This window comes from Polyodon spathula, chromosome 14 (genome assembly GCF_017654505.1).
Source record: "Polyodon spathula isolate WHYD16114869_AA chromosome 14, ASM1765450v1, whole genome shotgun sequence".
Lineage (NCBI taxonomy): Eukaryota > Metazoa > Chordata > Actinopteri > Acipenseriformes > Polyodontidae > Polyodon > Polyodon spathula.
Window position 1 is genome coordinate 488,639 of NC_054547.1, and position 23,667 is coordinate 512,305.

General features: G+C 44.8%; 1 protein-coding gene across 8 annotated transcripts in view; it reads left to right on the top strand.

The window, feature by feature from the left end:
- LOC121326653 (SUN domain-containing ossification factor-like) overlaps positions 1–23,667 on the top strand; it is a 30,752-nt gene that overhangs the window by 565 nt on the left and 6,520 nt on the right. For 3 of the 8 annotated variants that reach the window (XM_041269984.1, XM_041269985.1, XM_041269991.1), the window contains exons 2-19: positions 10,496–10,604; positions 10,952–11,071; positions 11,438–11,778; positions 13,224–13,364; positions 13,605–13,746; positions 14,093–14,216; positions 15,848–15,972; positions 16,084–16,151; positions 17,067–17,174; positions 17,420–17,525; positions 18,583–18,603; positions 18,810–18,865; positions 19,642–19,733; positions 19,991–20,056; positions 20,587–20,664; positions 21,554–21,629; positions 22,121–23,377; positions 23,538–23,625. In XM_041269984.1, coding sequence (XP_041125918.1) covers positions 10,496–10,604; positions 10,952–11,071; positions 11,438–11,778; positions 13,224–13,364; positions 13,605–13,746; positions 14,093–14,216; positions 15,848–15,972; positions 16,084–16,151; positions 17,067–17,174; positions 17,420–17,525; positions 18,583–18,603; positions 18,810–18,865; positions 19,642–19,733; positions 19,991–20,056; positions 20,587–20,664; positions 21,554–21,629; positions 22,121–23,377; positions 23,538–23,625 — 3,118 coding nt within the window. Of the gene's footprint in view, positions 1–10,495; positions 10,605–10,951; positions 11,072–11,437; positions 11,779–13,223; positions 13,365–13,604; positions 13,747–14,092; positions 14,217–15,847; positions 15,973–16,083; positions 16,152–17,066; positions 17,175–17,419; positions 17,526–18,582; positions 18,604–18,809; positions 18,866–19,641; positions 19,734–19,990; positions 20,057–20,586; positions 20,665–21,553; positions 21,630–22,120; positions 23,378–23,537; positions 23,626–23,667 lie in introns of those variants that run through there. The other 5 variants (XM_041269987.1, XM_041269988.1, XM_041269986.1 and 2 more) reach the window with 5 other exon arrangements.

Genomic DNA, 23,667 nt, shown 5'->3' on the forward strand with positions numbered 1-23,667 from the left:
TCATTCAGTACCGTATGTTAATATTGCATTTAATGATTTGACTCCTGGATATTTGCATAATGAACATGACAGTCGTTGTAGCTACCATTTATATGGGATTTAACGCTGTGTGTTTTTCAAACTGTGTGGGAGTTCATTTTATGGGTGGGGTGCAAAACGCATTAACCAAGATCACTTGATAAACAGTGTGGCACTAGTCAGGGTGAGAGCGATCTGAAAGAACCCATATTGTGCTGTACTGTAGATCCAGTTTAGTTTTACAGTAAAAGACCACAGATTAGAAACGGGACGTGTACCGAATCCTATGGAAGCTGGTGACCCTCTTTCTGCCTTGTGAGGATGCTAGGGATATACTGTGGTATTGATACGAATGGGAATTATACTAACGAATCCCGTCTGTACAGTTTTAATGTGCTCTGAAAAGTAACTGTGGCATTTAAACATAAAGGACAAGCGGCAGCATCACTGTAACACAGGTACTGAGGAGAAGCTGTGTGCGGGGTGCCTCTGTGTGCGGGGTGCCTCTGTGTGCGGGGTGCCTCTGTGTGAAGGGTGAAGCTGTGTGCGGGGTGTCTCTGGGTGAAGGGTGAAGCTGTGTGCGGGGTGTCTCTGTGTGCGGGGTGTCTCTGTGTGAAGGGTGAAGCTGTGTGCGGGGTGTCTCTGTGTGAAGGGTGAAGCTCTGTGTGCGGGGTGCCTCTGTGTGCGGGGTGTCTCTGTGTGAAGGGTGAAGCTGTGTGTGGGGTGCCTCTGTGTGCGGGGTGTCTCTGTGTGCGGGGTGTCTCTGTGTGAAGGGTGAAGCTGTGTGCGGGGTGTCTCTGTGTGAAGGGTGAAGCTCTGTGTGCGGGGTGTCTCTGTGTGAGGGGTGAAGCTGTGTGCGGGGTGTCTCTGTGTGAAGGGTGAAGCTGTGTGCGGGGTGCCTCTGTGTGCGGGGTGTCTCTGTGTGAAGGGTGAAGCTGTGTGCGGGGTGTCTCTGTGTGAAGGGTGAAGCTGTGTGCGGGGTGTCTCTGTGTGCGGGGTGTCTCTGTGTGAAGGGTGAAGCTGTGTGCGGGGTGTCTCTGTGTGAAGGGTGAAGCTGTGTGTGGGGTGTCTCTGTGTGAAGGGTGAAGCTGTGTGCGGGGTGTCTCTGTGTGCGGGGTGTCTCTGTGTGAAGGGTGAAGCTGTGTGTGGGGTGTCTCTGTGTGAAGGGTGAAGCTGTGTGCGGGGTGTCTCTGTGTGCGGGGTGAAGCTGTGTGCGGGGTGTCTCTGTGTGTGGGGTGTCTCTGTGTGAAGGGTGAAGCTGTGTGCGGGGTGTCTCTGTGTGAAGGGTGTCTCTGTGTGCGGGGTGTCTCTGTGTGAAGGGTGAAGCTGTGTGCGGGGTGTCTCTGTGTGCGGGGTGAAGCTCTGTGTGCGGGGTGTCTCTATGAAGGGTGTCTCTGGGTGCGGGGTGTCTCTGTGTGAAGGGTGAAGCTGTGTGCGGGGTGTCTCTGTGTGCGGGGTGTCTCTGTGTGAAGGGTGAAGCTCTGTGTGCGGGGTGTCTCTGTGTGAAGGGTGAAGCTGTGTGCGGGGTGTCTCTGTGTGAAGGGTGAAGCTGTGTGCGGGGTGTCTCTGTGAAGGGTGTCTCTGGGTGCGGGGTGTCTCTGGGTGAAGGGTGAAGCTGTGTGCGGGGTGTCTCTGAAGGGTGTCTCTGTGTGCGGGGTGTCGCTGTGTGCGGGGTGAAGCTGTGTGTGGGGTGTCTCTGTGTGAAGGGTGAAGCTCTGTGTGCGGGGTGTCTCTATGAAGGGTGTCTCTGGGTGCGGGGTGTCTCTGTGTGAAGGGTGAAGCTGTGTGCGGGGTGTCTCTGTGTGCGGGGTGTCTCTGTGTGAAGGGTGTCTCTGTGTGCGGGGTGTCTCTGTGTGAAGGGTGAAGCTGTGTGCGGGGGGTGTCTCTGTGTGAAGGGTGAAGCTGTGTGCGGGGTGTCTCTGTGTGAAGGGTGAAGCTGTGTGCGGGGTGTCTCTGTGTGAAGGGTGAAGCTGTGTGCGGGGTGTCTCTGTGTGAGGGGTGAAGCTGTGTGCGGGGTGTCGCTGTGTGCGGGGTGTCTCTGTGTGAAGGGTGAAGCTGTGTGCGGGGTGTCTCTGTGTGAAGGGTGAAGCTGTCTGGATGCGTCCCCTTTACTGTCGGTCTGATTCCAGCTGCTGGTTACTGCCTCTCATTTGAACCCAGTTATGTGTCTCTACGAAGTCTTTGCTGTAACGTTTTCATGAAGGCTGCTGGTTTGCCGAGGACACATCATTTTGTAAAGAGACATCAACACTGGCGACCTGAATGTAAAGATTTGCTCGGCTACACGTGTGATTGTTTTTTTTGTTTTCACTTGTGACTGCAGATGCATTTTTCCTGCAATAAACTATTTAAAAAAATGGTTAAACATTGAGATACTGTTTTAATAAAACTTGACAGAACAGTGATTTCTAATGGTTTGTATTAATTAGTACAATACTGTTGTAAATGCACCTATATGAGTGCTCTCTGAATACTGTAACTGGCCTCCCATGTGTCTGATAATATGCTGGGAGGGAGTGGGGGGTTGGCTGGCTAGTGCAGGCGTGAGAACAGAAACCTGTGAATGTTTAAATAAACATGTCTGAACTAATCTAGTCTCTTAGTTACAGATGTTTTTTTTTTCGCTGCTCTCATTCTCTGTTTGGCTGTACAGTGTACTGATAGAAGGCTATAGTGTTTGTTGTTGACCATTTCTCATCTGGACTTGTGAAAATAATTCTGTGGGTTGTCTCGGAAACAAGCCCACCTTTACGTCTGGCCCTATTCGACTCCCATGTCATTTGACATGCTTGTAGTGCAATCGCTTTACTGTCTATGAAGGTGCTGTGCTTGCACACCTGGATCTACAGCTTATTACTACTCCACACAGCTCAGACTGTGGACACTGGATCAGGCCATTCAAATGGCCATCATGTATTTATTAAGTTAAACAATAGGCTGACACTAACTGATTTGCATGGGTGTGATTTCTAGAGGCCTTTTTCATCAGTATAGCAATTCAGAAGGAATGTCCCTATTGGTTGCCAGTGAGGTCAGGGTGTTTTTAAAAGGTGTGAGTGTGTCTGTCTTTCTGAATGTGAAATCAAGTTGTGTATGACCTAACAAGGCAAGCTAGGACTAATCCATTACTCAGAATTCATTGGTAGCCTCCTAACTGATTTGGAGAACATGCTGGCAAGCATGTGTTGCGGAGCACGCCATCTCTGCAGTCATATTGGCTGCCACCCTGTGTTCATTTGTTCTAATTGCACTTTACCCTGTTGGCTTTTTCTTCGTTTGACAGATGCATTCACCAAAGTGTCAAGAGTGCAGATTTAATCAATAAATACAGTCGTGGGAATCTGCATGCCTACAAGCAGCCAGTCTCGTTCGATACTTTAATTAGGTACTGTGTATCCAATCTGCATAAAAAGTTTAGCACAACTAACTTTAGTGTTGGAAGTATCAGAATGTGGGGGGATGTGTCGGTGTGTTGCACAAGCGTATTTACTTGTACAGTACAGAGATGCACTGGATACACTAAAGGTCCTGGTCTTTTTCATGGTAGTTTAATTGGTGATGTACAGCAGTGACTGGGGATGTTCGTTTCAACTTGGTAGCGTTTTTTGTTTCGTCAAACCCTGCAGGGTTAGAAAGGAGCAGTGCTTGGCACCCAGTCCTGGGTTTTGCAGAGCTCTTTTTAGACCTCCTGTTTAAAGGAGCAGTGCTTGGCACCCAGTCCTGGGTTTTGAAGAGCTCTTTTTAGATCTCCTGTTTAAAGGAGCAGTGCTTGGCACCCAGTCCTGGGTTTTGAAGAGCTCTTTTTAGACCTCCTGTTTAAAGGAGCAGTGCTTGGCACCCAGTCCTGGGTTTTGCAGAGCTCTTTTTAGACCTCCTGTTTAAAGGAGCAGTGCTTGGCACCCAGTCCTGGGTTTTGAAGAGCTCTTTTTAGACCTCCTGTTTAAAGGAGCAGTGCTTGGGACCCAGCCCTGGGTTTTGAAGAGCTCTTTTTAGATCTCCTGTTTAAAGGAGCAGTGCTTGGCACCCAGTCCTGGGTTTTGAAGAGCTCTTTTTAGATCTCCTGTTTAAAGGAGCAGTGCTTGGGACCCAGCCCTGGGTTTTGCAGAGCTCTTTTTAGACCTCCTGTTTAAAGGAGCCTTGCCTTGGGACCCAGCCCTGGGTTTTGAAGAGCTCTTTTTAGACCTCCTGTTTAAAGGAGTCTTGCCTTGGGACCCAGCCCTGGGTTTTGAAGAGCTCTTTTTAGATCTCCTGTTTAAAGGAGCCTTGCCTTGGGACCCAGCCCTGGGTTTTGAAGAGCTCTTTTTAGATCTCCTGTTTAAAGGAGCAGTGCTTGGGACCCAGCCCTGGGTTTTGAAGAGCTCTTTTTAGACCTGTTTAAAGGAGCAGGTATCAGAGGTCTGAGCAGTCAGGCAGCTGTTGATTCTGTTCAGAACTGATCACTCTTCTCGCATGTATATCCCGTAGACGTTTTCAAAGATGGACAGTAACACTGCACTTCTGGGATATTTATGATTTAATCATCACGGCATCTACCGTGTGCTGAAGAGAACCAGCATTGCACTGTAGGTATCGACACTTGAAACATTTGACTCTGATTTATTGAACAGTTGTAGTAGTGGTTCGAGTTCCCAGTTGTGTTTTACTGGGCTAGCCAGCTACTCCACGACATTAATTAACATGCTGATTGTAAATGGGCACTTACGCCTGGTGTGATCGCATGTGAATTAGACCAGCTTTGTGAACATGGGTCAGGCATTCAAATAAAGAAAAAAAATGCATCTGTTAGCAGTTTTCAGTAACAACAGGGTAAGAAATGACTTGAGGCCCCATACAGAAGGCTATTCATGCACAGGGGTGTAGGCAACTCCTGACTGAATCTGTGCTTGGTGTTTTATGCTTCATGTGCTAGCAGTAGGGAGTTAATGTGATCGGAGGAATGTGTGTAGCCATGCCTTCCTGTACAGTGGGGGTGTATTCTTCTTGTAGGACTGGGATTCAGGATTCCTGGGATATTTACTAGAAATTAATTTGAAGCCAGAAAAGAACATGAACAGTTATCACTGCAGCTGGCCCTTGCCACTGTGTCTCTCTTTTCACAGTCTTCATTAATCGTGTGACAACAGAGGCAACGCTTTGCTAGAGCGTGTGTTGCCATACGTGACTCTGTGTATGTGTGTTTGTATAGTGCTCTTGCCTAAAGGGTTTATTTAACAGATGAGAAAGTGAAGATGTAAACTTCAATCAAAGCTGAAGGAATTACTCACGAGAAGGCTGCTATTCAGACTTGTGCATGTTGTAAAATCTCAGAGTAAGTGTGTTGTATTAGGGGTGGGTCATTTCAAATCAAAACGCATTAGAAAACTCGAGCATTGCATGCTAGCTCAGTCACCAGTAGAGTAAAGCCTGCAGGCGTTCTTTATTTATTGAGGAATGAATAGTAAACAGCAAGCTTAATATTACTCAAAATACATACTGAGGGCAAAACAATACAGTCAGGCAGAGCCATTGGGTAGAGAGTGAAGTCTAATAACAGCTTGCACTGGTGACTGAGACCTGGGGCTCTGGTATTATATCACATCTTCATTGTTTCTTCAGACAGTAATAGAAAATATTCAAATGACTATTGAGCCCTCTGCATTCTGCAGTAAATAGTGCTGCAAACAGTGAAGAGCATTGCGAGGTGTGTGTATTGAGCACTGTGCACCCATCCAGAGGAATGTTTACTGGACGAGGCTGAGCTCTTTTATTCTGTTTTATCAAGTGGAACAATCGGACGAGGCCTGGTTTTGTGTGTGCTGGTTTCAGTTGTTCTTGCTTACAGACCATTGGGAAGACATTAAGCTCTTTCAGTGGTTCAGCAGCCTAGCGACCCTCTCTGGCAGACAGTGGCTTTTGGGCTGCATAGAAAATTCATTTGAACTTCTATAACGCATACTTTTTGTTTTTAAAGGTGTAATTACTTCAGGATATGAAATCCTGTGGATCAGGGAGCTTGCAAAGGGTTTGAATGAAGGGGCATGCCTGTCTCCTTGGTGGTCTCCTCCAATTGCACTTGGTGATCCAACAGTGTAGCATTGCTGCTGTTTGCTTCTCAACTACTTAAATGTGGTGTTTTTCTATTCACCTTTCTGTCTCTTCCTCTCGGGTACTCTGCATCTCCAGAGATGGGGAGCTGTGCCACTGCTGTCTTCCAGGACCCTCTTGTAAATGACAGGAGACTCTCGTGGGTTCCCTCCTGGTTACATCAATAGATTCAAGTGTTCTCAGGAGTGCAGTTCAGTTTGCTGGGGTTGGCATGCTGTGTGCTTCCTGATTTGCCTGGGGTTGATCAGCCTGTTCTGCTGCTCCGCTGAAGCACAGTGCTGACAGAATGCCTTTCAGATCGCTTCGGATCACATGATGGGTTCAGCCAGGCTCTCCCAAGGGCAGTCTCTCTTCTCTTTCGTGCTTTAGTATCATGTCTGTTCTCTCTCCCTCCTCTCTTCCAGCTCTTGTTCAGTGTTGATGCCCGATTAGTACAGTATAATTCTAGCTCAACAACTTTACCAGCCTTGGATTTATTTATTTCCTGACAGTTTTTATTGCATTTTTTAAATGTATACATTGAAACTGTTTGTTTTTTAAATGTAGTCCAGTAATTTCACAGATTGTTAGTTGATAACAATTGATAGTTATCCCTGTAAAACAAAGTCTTTCAGAAGTATTTTACGTGTACAGGGCTGATAATCTGGGGATTGCGAAAATGCAAATTGCAGTTCTGGTTTCTAGGAGTAACATGCTCTAGTGTTAAGTTCAAGGTACTTTATCTTGAAGAGATTCATCTTTACATAACAAGGATACCAAGTTTGAAAGGCAACGAAATGTCTTTTGAGACTTTGCCATGCTTTCTAAGAATACCATATTCCTTCGAATTTAAGACGCAGCCCAAATTTCCCACTCAATTTGAGGAAAAAATAAAACCTCAAATATGCAGCTACAAAGATACAACCTCAATTGTATATATGGAGACAGTTCACATCCGTCTGCTATCACACACAGCAGTGCAGTTAAGATGTGCTTCTCATTTCCAGTCATGGTTACTCACACTTGTTTTTTTTGTTTTTTTTTGTTTTCCAGTTTGTGAACTGTGGTATTGCTTGGCTTGTCAAACTACGGGCGTCTGATCAGCATTTCAGATCTGTCTGTACTGGGACTGACTCTTAGAAACGCTGAAATTGTAAAAGTTTCTCTTGGAATTCTTAATGAAGCTAATGACGCTTGTTCAGGGACCCAGCTGAAGAAGCTGCAGCAGATTCCTGTGTTTATACCAGCTGGGTGTGAATGCTCAGTCTACACACCACTCTTCTTACCACAGGATTGCTGTATGATTTTATTAAATCAGATTTTTAGTAAGTCTGTTGGTCTAATAGGCAGAATTGACATCATACTGCTGCCATGATTGGGGGAAGTAATTAGGGGGGAAACTGCATGTTGAAAGATTGTAGAGATGGCTGACAAAGTCAGTTTCCCATTCCTACAGTATGCACACTAAATTGATCATGCTGTATTCAAAATCGACAATGTTCCGCACGTATCATATCTAGAGAATGGCTAATCTAATTGTGATGGACTAGCTAAAGACTGAGTTTTTTCTTATTTGAAGCCTATGACTCATGACGTTGATGTTAGTCATCATGACCTATTCTTCTTTACAGTGAACACCTGTAGAGGTTTTAAATGTGTCTGTGCTTTATGTACTCCTGACTTGTTCTTGATAGCAGCATGCTGAAGTCCTCCCTTACAGTGCAATGCCACGGTTTACTTCTTGATAACCTTCTTGATTAATTTGTTTACTGCATTGTATAAATCCCTTCATCACAGATCAGGCAAAACCTGAACAGCTGCAACTGCCCCCACAGCTAGCCAGTGTCCTCCTGCACTGTGAGCTGAGTTAAACAAGGGATATTTGAAAGTGTCTTTCCATTCACCAAGGACTAGGAGCCCCAAACAAGCACAGCTGAACACCCGTATCTCACACAGTGTACAGCACGCTATTTTGAGACTGTGTGCCAGATCTTTCCTATTCTGTTTTGTAATTGTATTGATCCGGACCTCGAGGTTCATTCCCTTCTGGTGAGAGTGGGAATACTGTGGTAGTGGGATTGCACAGTAGTGAGTAAGGGCAGCTAATAAAGACAGCAGTATTTATGAATCCGTAGCCTGGGGTGGTTTGTCATCACAAAGCCCCACATTAAAACATTTGTGTACTTTTCAATTTTTCAGCTGGATCTCCCTTTCTGTGTCAGTGGGAACATTGGGAGGATTAGAACGGATGAGGTGGATTTGTGTTTCCATGCAGAGCGGTGACTGATAAGAGCTGTATCTAATACTGAAACAAGTGACCAAATGCGTCTGCCTGACTTACTCTTCAGAGCTTCTGATCTGTCGGGACAGCACAGCACCAGCCATGCGTTGAGCAGGCATCTTTACAAATAAAATGTTTTGAGTGTGACTTTAAAATATCTCTTTGTAGTGTAGCCATTTCACAGACTACTAAGAATAGATGGTCAAAGTGCTTTTTGGCTCATTATACTGAGAAGTATAATACTTGATACTCTGCTTATCTGGCTAGATATTTGACACTATAATTGCACACCGTCTTTTAGAGGAAACCAACTTGGTGTGAAACTGATTAGCTCAAAAGCTATGTTGATACATTGAAGAGTTCATGAAATGTGTAACCTCATATTTGGCTATTTTGTTTCACTTGGTTGCTTTCAGAGGAAATAAGATCCCCCTATATGTAGATTTTGTTCCTTGTGGATATTTTCTTATTGTTCTTACTGTAATTTGATTAGTATTTCAGGCTCTTCAGTGCATGGCAATTTTGGCAAGTGCCTTCATTTGTATAAACAGCATCACAGTCAATACTGATGCAGCTTTACTGCAACTGGTCATCACCAAAAACAAAACCAGCAGAAGTGAGTTTGCTTGAATTTCATTTAGTTATTGTGGCGCTGCGAACGGCCTGCTTTAAAAGCTGTGCTCACATGACAGCTGTAACTGCTTTCCCTTTGTGCTCTTTGCATTTGTGTTTTTTGATTTTTCTCGTTTCAACATGACAAAACAATCTGGTAGTGCACTTATGGGGACGTGATAAAGCCTTTCACACACTGCTGATTGAGTGAGAGCACTGGGATTCAAACAATGCTTCGGTACAGACAGTCTGGCCATAGAGATATCATTGCACTGGAAAGGAAGCCATACAGCAGTTGCACATACTGTAACTGTGGAGGCTTCTGCTTTGCATTTCAACAGAGCTCCCAGTTACTTCATTGAACCAATTATTGTTTTACTTAGTTCAGATTAACATGTTCCAGATGTTTAGCCATTGCTGAACTAGACACCTGGAAAACCTGCAGGATTAGAGCTCTCCAGGACCAGGGTTGGAGACCCTTGCTCTATACTGTGCCTATTAAAGCTTTACAGTTCTGTTGTAATGTATTGCCTCATCACTAATTAACATGATAGCCTAATATTGCTGTGTTTATATGTTCGGCAGAGTGACAGTTAAAACAAGCCCAGCTGCCATAGCACTTCCCAATGTTGTGTAAACTTACTGCATAGTGTCACTTGTTGCTGTTGGCTGTATGAGTAAAAGATGAGCTGATAAACACATGTGCACGTGGAGAATGGACCTGATAGCACAGGCGGAGTATGATCTTTGGACAAGCATGTGTCAGGTTTCAAGGGCATTTCCCAATGTAAGTCATTGAGGTGAACCACTACAGCCTTATTTAGGCAGCTCCACCATCATGAAGTCTTTAAGGTATTTATAAAAAATAATAACAAATAACCAGAAATCTGACCCTGATGAAGCACTGGTGAAACCAGTATCATTATAACTTCAAGTCAGCATCATCCCAAAACCTGTACCTTGTGTTTGCTGCTATACCTGGCTGTATTTCTTTTGCACCGCAGACTAGTAGACTACCTGTGTGAATGACTTGAGCAGACCGTGGGCTTTGTCATGCCCCTGTCCAGAATGAAAGATGGCAGGGCTCCTTTCGTCTCTGGGCTCGGTTGGCAGATGGCATTGTGCTGTTGTCATTGGACCCTTCTGGGTACTGTCGATATTTAAACTGTGTGACAGGATTGAGAGGGAGCCAGCTGTGCCACTGGAGCTGCCTATTAAACTCCATCCAAATATTCCATTTGTGTTGCTTCAGCAGCCTTTCTACACAAACCACTTCCACCTCACTTAGACTTTAAACCCTCTGGTATGATAAGAGCTCGGGCACAGTGCTTTGTTCATCCTTACTGTAATTTCATTTTTAGATTTCTTTATACTCTGTTAATATTTTTATTTTTTCTTTGGGCTCTGTTTTTCTGTTTTGTGTATGATGCAGTAGACCTCAGCATTGGAATGCCGGAGGGCAAGGTCTTTTCAGATTTTCCGCGAGTTCTTTCTGACAGACAGCTTGTTTCTGCTCTCCAGGTGCTCCAGTCGACATGTGTGTTGTTCGGAAGAGGGCTCTGCTGCCTCAGCACAGTTTGCACAGGATAGCAGACCCCAGGAAAAGCATGAGGAGAACATTGACTCAACGGTAACACTCCCACTGTCCACCATCTCCTACTGTTAACAGGCCACAAGATCTCTGTTGTGATTCTGCAATATACAAAGGGGAAGGGGGCAGAGTTTAGCTATGTTTAGCACTACAGTGCCTGCCAAGATGCTTACCGATTTTACAACCAGCCATACATTTCCTGAGCTTCAAAATGAAAGGGTTTAACAGTACTGCATAGGATGCTTTTACTGAGGGAGAGCCTGGGTAAGTGAAGTAAAATGTAATAGTTATTGCTTTAGTGCTGCCAAGACTCGTCGGGCTGGCTTGCTCACCCTCCTGACTCTCTGAGATCAGCAGGTTTGTCTAACAATATTACCTCCCAACAGGGTGCAGATGAGAGGTCCACAGAGATCCAGTCATCCTATGATGTTGGATTGAGAGCAGAACTTTCTTTGCAAATACACACTTTAGCAGAAGACTGCACGAAAGATGAAGGGCAGGAGCAGGTAAAGTATTTTTCTTTTCGTTTTTTCAAACAGAGTATAGAACTAGCCAGATTTGTTTCTAAAATCTATGAAGTTACAGCTAATTACAAGCGTAATGACAGTTTGCTCTTAGTTGGGATCCTGCAGACTAGCAGGTATATCAGCTGGCTCAAGGTGAGTGTTGATTGGTGCGGATCCTGGCTGGTGAAGCCAACACATGCTGTTGACCCTTGAGCAGCCATTCACTCACACAGCAAGGGGGAGCCTGTATTTTCAGCAATCCCGCCTCTTCTCACAGCTAGTCTATTAGGCTGAGTTTTGTGTTAATATGAAACGGGAATCTTTAGTTTGACATGTTACAAACTTATTTTTTAACTTTGCCTGCAGAATGTGAAAGCAGATGAGCCAGAGTCTGCGTCTTTATCTGAATCTGTGACTGAGGCAGAGTCTGCGTCTTTATCTGAATCTGTGACTGAGGCAGAGTCTGCGTCTTTATCTGAATCTGTGACTGAGGCAGAGTCTGCGTCTTTATCTGAATCTGTGACTGAGGCAGAGTCTGCGTCTTTATCTGAATCTGTGACTGAGCCAGTGCCAGAGCCGGACCTGGACCCGGACCCGGACCCAGACCCTACATCCAGCCTGTATGAAGCTACTTCCAGTGCTTCTGCTACGGCTGATAACATTTCCAGCACACCTACCTCAGAGATCCCTCCTGTTACTCAGCCAAGGTGAGGATTCACACCCTGCTTTATTCAATGGTATTTAAGTTGGTTAGATTTGAGAGACTGGGAGGCAGTGTGGCGTAGTGGTTAGATTTGAGAGACTGGGAGGCAGTGTGGCGTAGTGGTTAGATTTGAGAGACTGGGAGGCAGTGTGGCGTAGTGGTTAGATTTGAGAGACTGGGAGGCAGTGTGGCGTAGTGGTTAGATTTGAGAGACTGGGAGGCAGTGTGGCGTAGTGGTTAGATTTGAGAGACTGGGAGGCAGTGTGGCGTAGTGGTTAGATTTGAGAGACTGGGAGGCAGTGTGGCGTAGTGGTTAGATTTGAGAGACTGGGAGGCAGTGTGGCGTAGTGGTTAGATTTGAGAGACTGGGAGGCAGTGTGGCGTAGTGGTTAGATTTGAGAGACTGGGAGGCAGTGTGGCGTAGTGGTTAGATTTGAGAGACTGGGAGGCAGTGTGGCGTAGTGGTTAGATTTGAGAGACTGGGAGGCAGTGTGGCGTAGTGGTTAGATTTGAGAGACTGGGAGGCAGTGTGGCGTAGTGGTTAGATTTGAGACACTGGGAGGCAGTGTGGCGTAGTGGTTAGATTTGAGACACTGGGAGGCAGTGTGGCGTAGTGGTTAGATTTGAGACACTGGGAGGCAGTGTGGCGTAGTGGTTAGATTTGAGAGACTGGGTGGCAGTGTGGCGTAGTGGTTAGATTTGAGAGACTGGGAGGCAGTGTGGCGTAGTGGTTAGATTTGAGAGACTGGGAGGCAGTGTGGCGTAGTGGTTAGATTTGAGAGACTGGGAGGTAAGATGTCACCTAATGATTCTGATGACTCCTTCAGCCCTACAGTAACTGGTGTAAACATACATGCTGCTTCATTTAAGATGCTTTTTAAAGCATTTAACCTTCAAAGATGTCGACTGTTAATTTAGCTGCACGTCAAAATATGGAAAACCTCCAAGCTGAGCTCTTTTTGGACTCTTTTTACCAGTATTGGGGTCACCCAAGTCATCAGCTTGAGACTTCTTTCCCGTGTAAGCTGCTACTCCTATTCTTTTACATGCAGGAGTACTGCTGCGTTTTCAATCCACTGAATGATGAAGAGTGATCAAAATGATTCTGGCTTTCCTGATGAAGCCGTTTTTTTTTTTTTTTGTTTAAATATAATTATCAATGCAAGGCACTGCAGCGTAAAAAAATAGCAGCTTGCGTGTTATGAAACAAAGACCCAGCAAGAAAGAAGACTCTGAAGTAGTCTGTTTGGATGCTAACTAATCATGTAATCACCAGGCAGTAAATGAACTCTCTTCTGCAGCTGTAAAGCTAAATCACTAGCCTGGCTCCTGAACATCATGTACTACAATAGTGGCATTTGTTGCTGCAGAAAGGCGCTTTTTCTCCATGCCTTCCCTCCATGCCTAAAAGGGCAACCCGGTAAATGGCGTGTTATTTCTTTCCCTCAGTGCAATAGAGAATTCCAGTGCTGATACCCCTGTAGGCAGCTCTAATGATGCTGAGCAGTCAGCTGCTGACTGTGAGGCTGGAGGGACCCCTGTGGCGGCCCCTCATAGCGAGCCCCCCTCCTTTGGCAGGCTACCCACCAGGTGAGTACTGAAGCCGGCCTGTCAACCACGCTGAGCCACATTCCAATAGAAGGTATCATTTTCTCCGCTCCGCTCAATAAAGCTCTGCTCCGCACACCTTGCTTCTCTCTCCCTGTCGTCATCGCTAAAGAGATAATCCTGTTATCAAGCTAACATATTTCATGCATCGCTTGCTTTTTTTAAGATCAGCCCACTCAGAGGATTCTGCTTTCCCTCCTCTTTCTGTTGTGTTGTAAGCAGCCTCTCGGAAGAGCTTGTGGAGAACATCTCCAGCACTCCTGCCAGGGGAAGGGGGACAAAGACAGACCTGGATACCAAACTCACGAGAGTGGGCAAGGAGACAAGCAGGGACTACAACTCTAACACTTCTCACGAAATCAAGGTAAGCCACTTAACTCTGAAAGGGGTTTGTTCTGTACAAAACATCAACAATACACACTCACAAAAACATTCTTGTGCTGTACTGCCCATCAGTGCACGTTTCTTCACATTTAGAAGTACTTTAACCCTAAATAGGGTGTTGAAAATGTAGGTTGTTGAACTGCAGTGAACTTTTTGTTTTCCATCTTCTGTATGGATTGCGTTTCTGTCCATGTGCTACTGAACTCATTACCAGAGTTTGTCTTTGTCTTTCATCTTGGTGTATCGCTGCACTGTCAATGTGTGACCACACTCCATTTATTTATTCATTGATATCTTTCTTTGTATCGTTCTCCCTGACTATCCAGAACGCGGACCCTCGCAAAGTTGGTGAGATAGACCCCACTGCTGTCCAGCCCAGCAAAGACCCAGAAGATATTCCCACGTTCGACGAGTGGAAGAAGAAAGTTCTGGAGGTGGAAAAGGAAAAGAGTAAGCCCTGGCACTTGGGTCCCTCAAGATAGTGGGGTTGCCGTCACAAAGACTTGGCATTAGAAGGACGATGCCACTGCTCCACTATTGTGTAACGGCAGTGTGCTGTTCAGTGTCGGCTTTGAAACTGATAACGCTTGTGTTGTAAAAGTAACTGTTTATTGAGGGAGTTCAGGTGAGGCAGTCATCAATTCATAAGGGACATGGATAAATTGTTTCATTGTTTTGCAGATTATTACAGCTAAAGCCCTGTGCAGTTGTTTTTTTTTTGTATCTACTTGTAGAAACTGTATACAAGATCAGTATCTCAGGCTGTTTGGTCTCTCATAATTGTGTGTCGAGAGGAGCTGGAGCATGCACAGTGCAGCACTGCATTACATAACACTGCTCTGCTGTTAGAACAGGAAGATGACGGCTCTTTCACAATTCATACATTATAGTGTTTTTCCACACTATGCATTCTTATGGATGTTTTTATTGTTTTTTAGTGGCCAAATAAGAATGTGGCGATTATCTGAAATAATCGAAGGGTCCAACTTAGATTTTTTTACCTGAGAAAAAGCATTTTAGGAATCTAAAGTCAAGCAGCTAACTGCAAATGTGGACCACGTTCTGTTTCGATTAGTTTGCATGATTGGGGATGTGGTTTTTCATGAACTCCTGAATTGACGTTTGTTTCCACTCAATTTGACAATAGGAAATGGGAAAGGAGTTTTTTTTAATTGGTTTTAGTGCAAAGTTAAAGCGTTTAGCAAACGTCAAATAAAGCTGAATACTTGCACAGAACGAGCCAAAAAGTTGCTTAATTAAGTTCTAAGCAGCTGACAGAGCAATATCCCAAAGAGTTGCATGAAAGTGGAGGGAGCAGCTTTAATGAGAAACAAACTTCAAATAAACTGAAGCCTTTTGTGTGGAAAATATATACCTCTGCTTACATTTGCTAATGCAAAGCCTAAAGGGAGGGCGGTTTACAGTCCTGGAGAAGCATGAACCAGATTTCTACCTGCCAGCAGTGGAAATGAGAACCAGCCTTGTACTCTTTTAATGTACATCCTGTAATACCAAAGCCACAGCTGTGTTTAAATAGACGTTAACAGAAAGCATATTGTACAATTCTCAATATACAACCAGAACATGTATTTAAAAAAAAATTGTTACATCAGACAAGGTATACATGTTAAAATGAAAAGGTAAGCATATTTCTGTTATGATTTTTGTGTGAAAGGTACTGTTTTTTAAAAGCAAATACATGTTAAATACATTAGATATGTTTACAAATACTAAAATTAGTGTGTGTGTGTGTATATATATATATATATATATATATATATAATTTTTTTTTTTTTTTTTTTTTTTTTTTTAATTTTTAAACGGCACCGGTAAAAATTGACTTTGACTGTGATTTTTTTTTTTTGTTTGTTTTTTTTGTTTTTTTTGACATTTTTACCATGACAAAATCACAACCCTATGCATGATGTGTAAATCAGATTTGTTCTTTGCATGTATTTCTAGATTCCTAAAAACAAATTGAATTGGGCCCTGAGAGATAAGTTGATATAAATTGCTTTCTGCTAACTTGGAACTGAAAGTCATAAAACTGTGAATGAAAAAATGCTAAATCCTGTCCACAGGTCAGTCCATGCACCCCTCCTCCAATGGGAGCCCACACATTGTAAAGAAAGTACAGAAGAACTTCAATAACTACGCCTCCGTGGAGTGTGGGGCCAAAATCCTAGCAGCCAACACAGAAGCAAAGGTAGGGCTCTTCACACAGGGGCTGTTTCTGCAGTGCTGTGTGTGTGGGGGTGGGGGCTTGCTAATCCCTCAGCAAGTGCACTTCATTTGTTTCCCCTCTATTTCTTCTCAGAGCACTTCGGCTATATTGATGGAAAACATGGACCTGTATATGCTAAACCCCTGCAGCACTAAGATATGGTAAGTTGGAGAATCAATCAAATAATAGATGGTCCTCAGGAGATTTTAACTTGCCTTGTCTTTTGTAAGTGTGTTGCAATACTAGTTTTAAACTTCAACATTGGAAAACCACTTGTGTTTTAGTCTTTGTTTCTCCTGTTTTTATTTGAGGTCTCCCTGTGTTCTATCTCCCAGCAAATAAACAATTTTTGTTTGTTTCTAAAAAAAAAACAAAAAAAAACTCAAGCCTGCTTTTCTACACAGGCCTGTTCACATCTCGGGAACGATTTTTGTCGTCTCCTTAAGGTAGCTTGTATTTTCTGAGTAAGAGCGAGTCCAGAAGGTCCTTCACAGGAAGTGTTTCTGGGATGTGTGTTCTCCATGTTTGTTAAAATGAACTCCCCTTGGTGTACTAGATCACTTTGTAAACAAGTGTGAGGACTCTGAATACAGATGGGTGGGACTGTGCACACCCAGGCTGACTCTGAATACAGATGGGTGGGACCGTGCACACCCAGGCTGACTCTGAATACAGATGGGTGGGACCGTGCTCACCCAGGCTGACTCTGAATACAGATGGGTGGGACCATGCACACCCAGGCTGACTCTGAATACAGATGGGTGGGACCGTGCTCACCCAGGCTGACTCTGAATACAGATGGGTGGGACTGTGCACACCCAGGCTGACTCTGAATACAGATGGGTGGGACTGTGCACACCCAGGCTGACTCTGAATACAGATGGGTGGGACTGTGCACACCCAGGCTGACTCTGAATACAGATGCGTGGGACTGTGCACACCCAGGCTGACTCTGAATACAGATGGGTGGGACTGTGCACACCCAGGCTGACTCTGCACTCTCAATTTGCATGCACAGTTCTATTTTTATGAAGTTCTCATTTTCAGTTCAATGTGTGCATTTCCTCAACTTTCAGGTTTGTGATTGAACTTTGTGAACCGATTCAAGTTAAGCAGCTGGACATCGCAAACTTCGAGCTGTTCTCCTCCACTCCAAAGGACTTCCTTGTCTCCATCAGTGACCGGTTAGTTTTACCCTGAGCCAGAGAGATCTGGGAGATGTTGTTTTACATTGCTGTGCAAGTGCAGGGGAAAGCACAATGTCTTCTGTGTACATAAATATATATCAATCCAGAATGTGTTGCTTAATATAAAGAAAGAAGTGGTCTAGTCACTGCCATTGAATATCACATTTTCATTGTGTAGACCTCCCATCCCCCATTTAGGTGGTTTATTCTGCACTTCATTTTATTCATTGTTTTCCTTTAAGGTACCCAACCAATAAGTGGGTTAAACTGGGTACTTTCCATGGCCGAGATGAGAGAACAGTGCAGACATTTCCACTGGATGAGCAGCTCTATGCTAAATATGTCAAGGTAATCTCTAAGCCACCTACTGACTCTGCTTTCCTTTCTAATTGCTTTGTTGTTTGGGTAGACTGTGCCATGAATGCATTTCAGAAACCGCTTGGGTATGGTTGAGGTTTTTTGTTCAAACCTTCACTTCACTTTTTATTTTCTAACCAGAATTTATTTTTCACCCGTGGCTTTATTTCTCCTATCTCCAAGTCTCCAGACAACTTGCACACCAGTTATACTGCCTCTCAATAGTGTACAAATTCAGTTGTGTCATGATTGGCCTGGCTAGAACTGAACCCCATTGTGAATCCTTTACCCTTGAGTTATTCTCACTGGACAGCCTGCACTGTTCAGCTGGAGGGTGTATTTATACTACGTGGTAGTTAATGCTAAGAGGTAATCCTACACCAAATACTCAGTCTGTCGTGTCGGTGATAATAACTATTGAATACGCTAGCAGTACTTCTGCCTGTAGTCAGGATGGACAGATTTTATGCATTGCTTTTAACACAACTGCATATTTCCAATGTCTTTAGAATTGGCATTTCACTGTGCAGTCACTTTAATAGCTGTTTCCCTCATTCTTTCCACCTGTAGTTTGGGTAACTGTTTGTTCAGTACCCATTGTGATCCCAAGCCACTTCCCAGTTTTAAAACAGCTATCTGAAAAAGTGGTTATCCCAGATCAAAGCAATGGGTCACAAAGACATAAAACTATGCTAATGTCTCGATTTCCTCACTGCTTATGAGAATCTTGCAATTCCCTCTCGGCTTGGGTTTCTTGGAAGCTCTTGTCTCCATTCTCAATGCTGCACTGAACAATCTGAACAATCTTTTATTGTTACCACATTAATATGACGAAGACATTAACCGTACTGTCCCAGCTAAATTCTCCATAGTGCATAGCTATAGGCTGCAAGTGTACATGCTACCTGGATATTCTTCCATTGCATTCCCAGGCTTGTAGAATGTTGCTTGTAGATTGTAGTACTAGTAGAAATGTTGCTTGACTTGCCTGTGGCATGAATCGGGTCTTTAACTGACTCTTGTTTTCTTCTCTCTTCTCTTGCGTCAGATGTTCATCAAGTACATAAAGGTTAGCATTCCTCTCTATTAGAAGCTTGGACTATACCCTGAGTGCTCAGTAATGCATGGCTAGATAAGGGCAATTTTAAATAATTCAAAGCTTTGCAAAATGTGCATTATACTGTACTTAACCAGAAGCATGGTGCAATTTTAAAGAAATCTAGAAATGCATCTCCTGCCAGGATTGCACTGTTTGAACTGGCTTGTCATCTTTAGGTGGAACTTGTCTCCCATTTTGGATCTGAACACTTCTGTCCACTCAGCCTCATTCGGTAAGTCAGTGTAATGATCATCGGGATCACTGAAGAATGGGGTAAGGAGTAATACTGGATAAACCCCATCCAGCTACAACCCAAAATATATGTTCTGTATATTGATAAGTGCAGCACAGATCAAAAACCTCTCACAAAACCAGTTTAATCACCCAAACTAGGAGACTGGTGGGGGGGTGGGGGGGGGAGTCTATTAAATTGATAGAAACTGTGGCCAATCTGAAAACTGGACGTTTATTTCATTATAACAGAGCTCTTTGTATGCCATGGTTATGCAGTTCAAACAAGTGCATGCAATCTCTTCAATCAGTAATAATCTGTCAATGCCACGGCACATTCTACTCTGATGGAAATGATGGCATTCAAATCTGCCATCATTTAGCTACATTGAATAGATCTCTAGGGGGTTAATGTGGTTCTTAATTCTTGAGTATTTAGAAGTTCTGCAGTTACATAAGCAAAGCTTTAGCAGGCAGAAATCTGATTGCTGATCTACACTCCCCTCTCATTTCATCCCCCTGTTCCCTGCTGCTCCACAGCATTTCATATACTCTTAGCAAGAATGTGCAGTTTGTGGTTTGCAGTTTTTTGATGTTCCCGAAGGCTCGGTTCCTCTATTAGTAGAATCTTTGTTTTGTTCCTGGATATGAGACCTTCATTCTACCGTCCTTGAATTCAACAAACAAAGTCATGAATATTTAGTACAGAGTGCAGTGTGACTCTCACGGACCCGGTCTGTGTGCTTCAGAATAACTGTGCTGCTTGTCCGCTGGCAGGGTGTTTGGGACCAGCATGGTGGAGGAGTATGAAGAGATTGCAGAGTTGCAGTACCCCTCCGAGCGGATGGAATATCTGGATGAAGATTATGGTAAGGATCGGGGGGCATTCCCTCCAATTCCAGGGTGTGGCTCTTTTGAAGAAACATTCAAAGGCTGTCTGGAAGCTCAGGTGTTGCCAGTCAGACAATATCAAATCATTTGTCTTGCTTTCTGGTCGGCGCCACTACACACCTGTCATGCCAGGAGCACAGCTGGCAGCTTCAACCTTGGCCAGTTGAACTGCATGCCAGCAATGTTCTTATGTAAGCATGATTTCCAAATATTTCATTTGTATTGTATTTTATAGATTACCCTCCAGGCTATGTGCCACAGGAAGACAAATCTTCCAAGGACCTGCTCGGCTCTGCCACAAGTGAGTAAGTTCAGTGTGGAGGATCTCTGGAAAGGTGGAAACCATGACGAAGACTGGGTGGCTTTGAGATGAAGCCTGAAGAATGTGAAGTGGTGTGACTGGAAGGCAGTGTGGCATTGTGCTTAAACCTGTGTGCTGGATTGCGTTTTTGTGCTTGTTTCTCTCCGCGCAGTAATCGCTGCTCTATCCCAACACATTTGACCTGGTTTATTCTACACAATGTGTACCAGGCTTGTTGTAGTGGAATTACGTTCTCACAGGGAAGCATGTAGCCACATTGCTCCCTCAGGACAGGGGTTCAGTACAAACTGTTCACTTCATTTTCCCTTTAGTTGTAAACAGAGGAGTAGTACTGCTTTTCAAAAACATGCACTCGCTATAAAAACCCTTCTGTAGTGAATAGTGGCTCAGCCTGCCAGCGCTTTTGGTTTTTTTTAGGTTTCCTGTAAAGTCGAGTAGACTGGCCTGCTTGTTTTTGTAGCATGCTGCTTATGAAGGAAGCTATTCATCTCTCTGTGTTTGCATTGCAGATGCTATCTTGAATATGGTAAACATAGCTGCTAATATGCTGGGGGCAAAATCGGAATTGGAGGCAGCTCTGAGAGAAGGTATTGCATTTAAAAAAGTTAATTAATAAATAAAATAATTAATGAAACTTTGTATAAACAAAGAGCACATTGAGTTACTCACTTTTTTTTTTAACAGTATACGGTATTTAAAGTGTTTGTCAGACTCTTCAAATTGCCTCTTTTTGTTTTGTACACACAGTGTGTGTTTCAAAGTGCAAAATCTGTTCCCAGTTTCATGTTCTGCACACACTCTTCCCAGACTCAAGGGTCTTCTTATTCAGGTTGATGGATCATGACCATGGCATTGAAGTCTTGCATGTTTTGTCAAAGTGCTTTATTTGAACCTGCTAATATTGCCTCTGCTACTCCTCAGTGAAGCAGACACCAATGTTTCAGTTATGAGCCCTGTTTACATCACTCCTGGAACCTCTGAAACCCCCCTTTATTAAGGCAAAGGCTGTGCAAACGCCAAGCCTTCAGATTCCAAGTGGTGTGTGGTGTGCGGTGTGGCACCAGAACAGCTGCTTAAACTTGCTGTAAGCAGTTGAATGCTCAGACTCCTTGTAGAAGAGCTTTTGTTGAAAACGGTTGCCCAAGAGGTGAAAGATTAACTACATGGGGGCTGATTCCCATTTCATAACCACGGAAATGGTGGAGTGTTGCTTTACCTGTGTGATGCACTCGGTCAATGCAGGCCTCCAATAAGAAATTCTGAAACTGGGCTCCAATCTGAGTAGGGTTGAAATTTGTCTGGATCTGTTCAGGATAATAATGCTGTTCTTTATGGTGATTAAATGAGTCCATTTGTCATCTTGTGTAATAAATCAAGAAATTATTATCTGTAAACTGTAAATGTATTTGCAATTTCTTTGCACTGTGCACAAACAAAACTAGATGAATGTGAAAACATGTAATATTTTTATTCAAGAAAACCTCTCTGGTGAAGCCGTGAATATGACAGGAACATCCGAGGCATCCCAGCCTATTCCCACCTCTCCTCCAGTGTAAGTCGTGTGTGTGTGTGTGTGTGAGGGTCTCTAAAACAACGGAAAACATTTGAATGGTCTCGGCAATACCCAGATCCCCCCCCCCCCCATACAGTTCAGATGTGCATATTCTCCCATTATGTACTGTGCATTTCATACTAATTTGAATGCATTAAAACGCTCCAGTCATTTGCATAGCTGTGCACATTAATACATACAAACCAGTGCATGCAATGTATTCCAACAGGTTATTCTTCACTCAAGCAAGAATGTGTTTATTCACACTGCAGAGTTAAATAAGTGTTTCATACGAAGTTAAAAGGATTTCCTACAGCGCTTCCATTGTTCATAATCTAGGATAGCAGTATTTCTGTTCAGAGTTGAGAAATGTTCTTATTTATAGGAGAATGGGTTATATTTTTCTTCTTGTGCATGTGCTGTTAGCCTCGTCTTGTAAATTGCTACAAGCTGTAGTAATGTTATTTGCCTCTCCTGTGTTTGTTTCTCAGGCTGGAGACTGTAGAGGGGATCCCCCCGGTTTCCGGTGAAGACACTGGGGAGCAGGCAGTGCCCACACCGGCCCCCCAGGAAGAGATCCTGATCGTGCAGCTGGTGCAGGAGGAGGAGGAGGAACCCAGCCAGTCCACAGTCACCCTCCTGGAGGGAGAGGAGGAGGAGGAGGGTGCTGCAGACAGGCAGGACTCCTACCAGCTGGACAGCCTCACATACTGTGGGGAGACCACCACCTTCTCCTGCATGGCCAGCTTCTCTGAGTATGTGCAGCAGCGGTGCTCCGTCGCTGTGGCTCTTCAGTGGCAGCAATGTAGAGCCGCAGGCCAGCAGGAGCTGGAGCCAGGCTCCTTCAAGAAGCATCAAGAGACCCCACCTCCCATCCCTGAGCAGCAGCAAGAGACCTCGCTGCCCATCCCTGAGCAGAGCGAGACACGGGAGCCTGCTAAAGAGGAGCTGCCACCATCTAGCGAAGTTCAGTTCATCCTTATCGAGAGGGACATTAAAACTACTCCTACAGTCTCCCAGCAACAGGATGTTCGGCACTCGGAGACCACAGTGGAGCAGACTGCAGAGCCCATTGATCTGGAACCCAGCCAGTCCTCCTCTCTGCCTCAGGGTAGCATCTCTGATACCCCCCATGTGAAGGTAACCCCTACAGAGGAGATACCGGACTCCTCCACTGGAGACTTGCTTGAACAGACCCCACTGTACCTCGAAAACACCCCTGAAACACAGGCTGGGACCGGGAAGAAAATTGCAGCCAGCAGCACTGCAGAGGAGCCATCCCCGAGCTCTGAAGCTGAACCCCCCAGCGAGGAGAATCCCAGTCCCACCCTCGGAGAGCACACGGACACTCCCCAGGCCCTCACTAACCCCACAGAAACAGTGCCCCCAGTGGAGCTCGGCACCGCTGCTGTGAATACAGAGGCTGTGGTTGGCAAAGGGACCTCAGAAGAGCCGTCTGTCTCGGTGGAGCCTGCTGAACCCCCCGTTATGCTGGAAGTCAAAGGAGACGAGCAGTCCTCTGAGGACATCCTCCTCATGGTCCCCTCTTCCAATGGCCAGCTCCAGAGGACCGCCACTGACTTCTACGCTGAGCTGCAGAACTCCACTGATCTGGGGAACACCAACGGCAACCAGGTGCACGGCTCCAACCAGAAGGAGTCTGTCTTCATGAGGCTCAACAACCGCATCAAGGCTCTGGAGATGAACATGTCCCTGAGCAGCCGCTACCTGGAGGAGCTCAGCCAGAGGCGAGTGTCTGGCTCTCTGTACCACACTCTGTCTGCACTGTCTTGCTGTCTGTTGTGGCAGCACTGATCATTTTGAATAAGTTATCCATGTACCCACTGAGTTTTATTCCTGTTGAAATGTGTGTGTTTTAATTGATGTGCCTTTCCTTTTCATTGGAAGGTATCGGAAGCAAATGGAAGAAATGCAGAGGGCTTTCAACAAGACCGTGATCAAACTCCAGAACACCTCCAGGATTGCAGAGGAGCAGGTTACTATTTTAGCCTCTTAACATTTCTGCAGGCTGCTTACA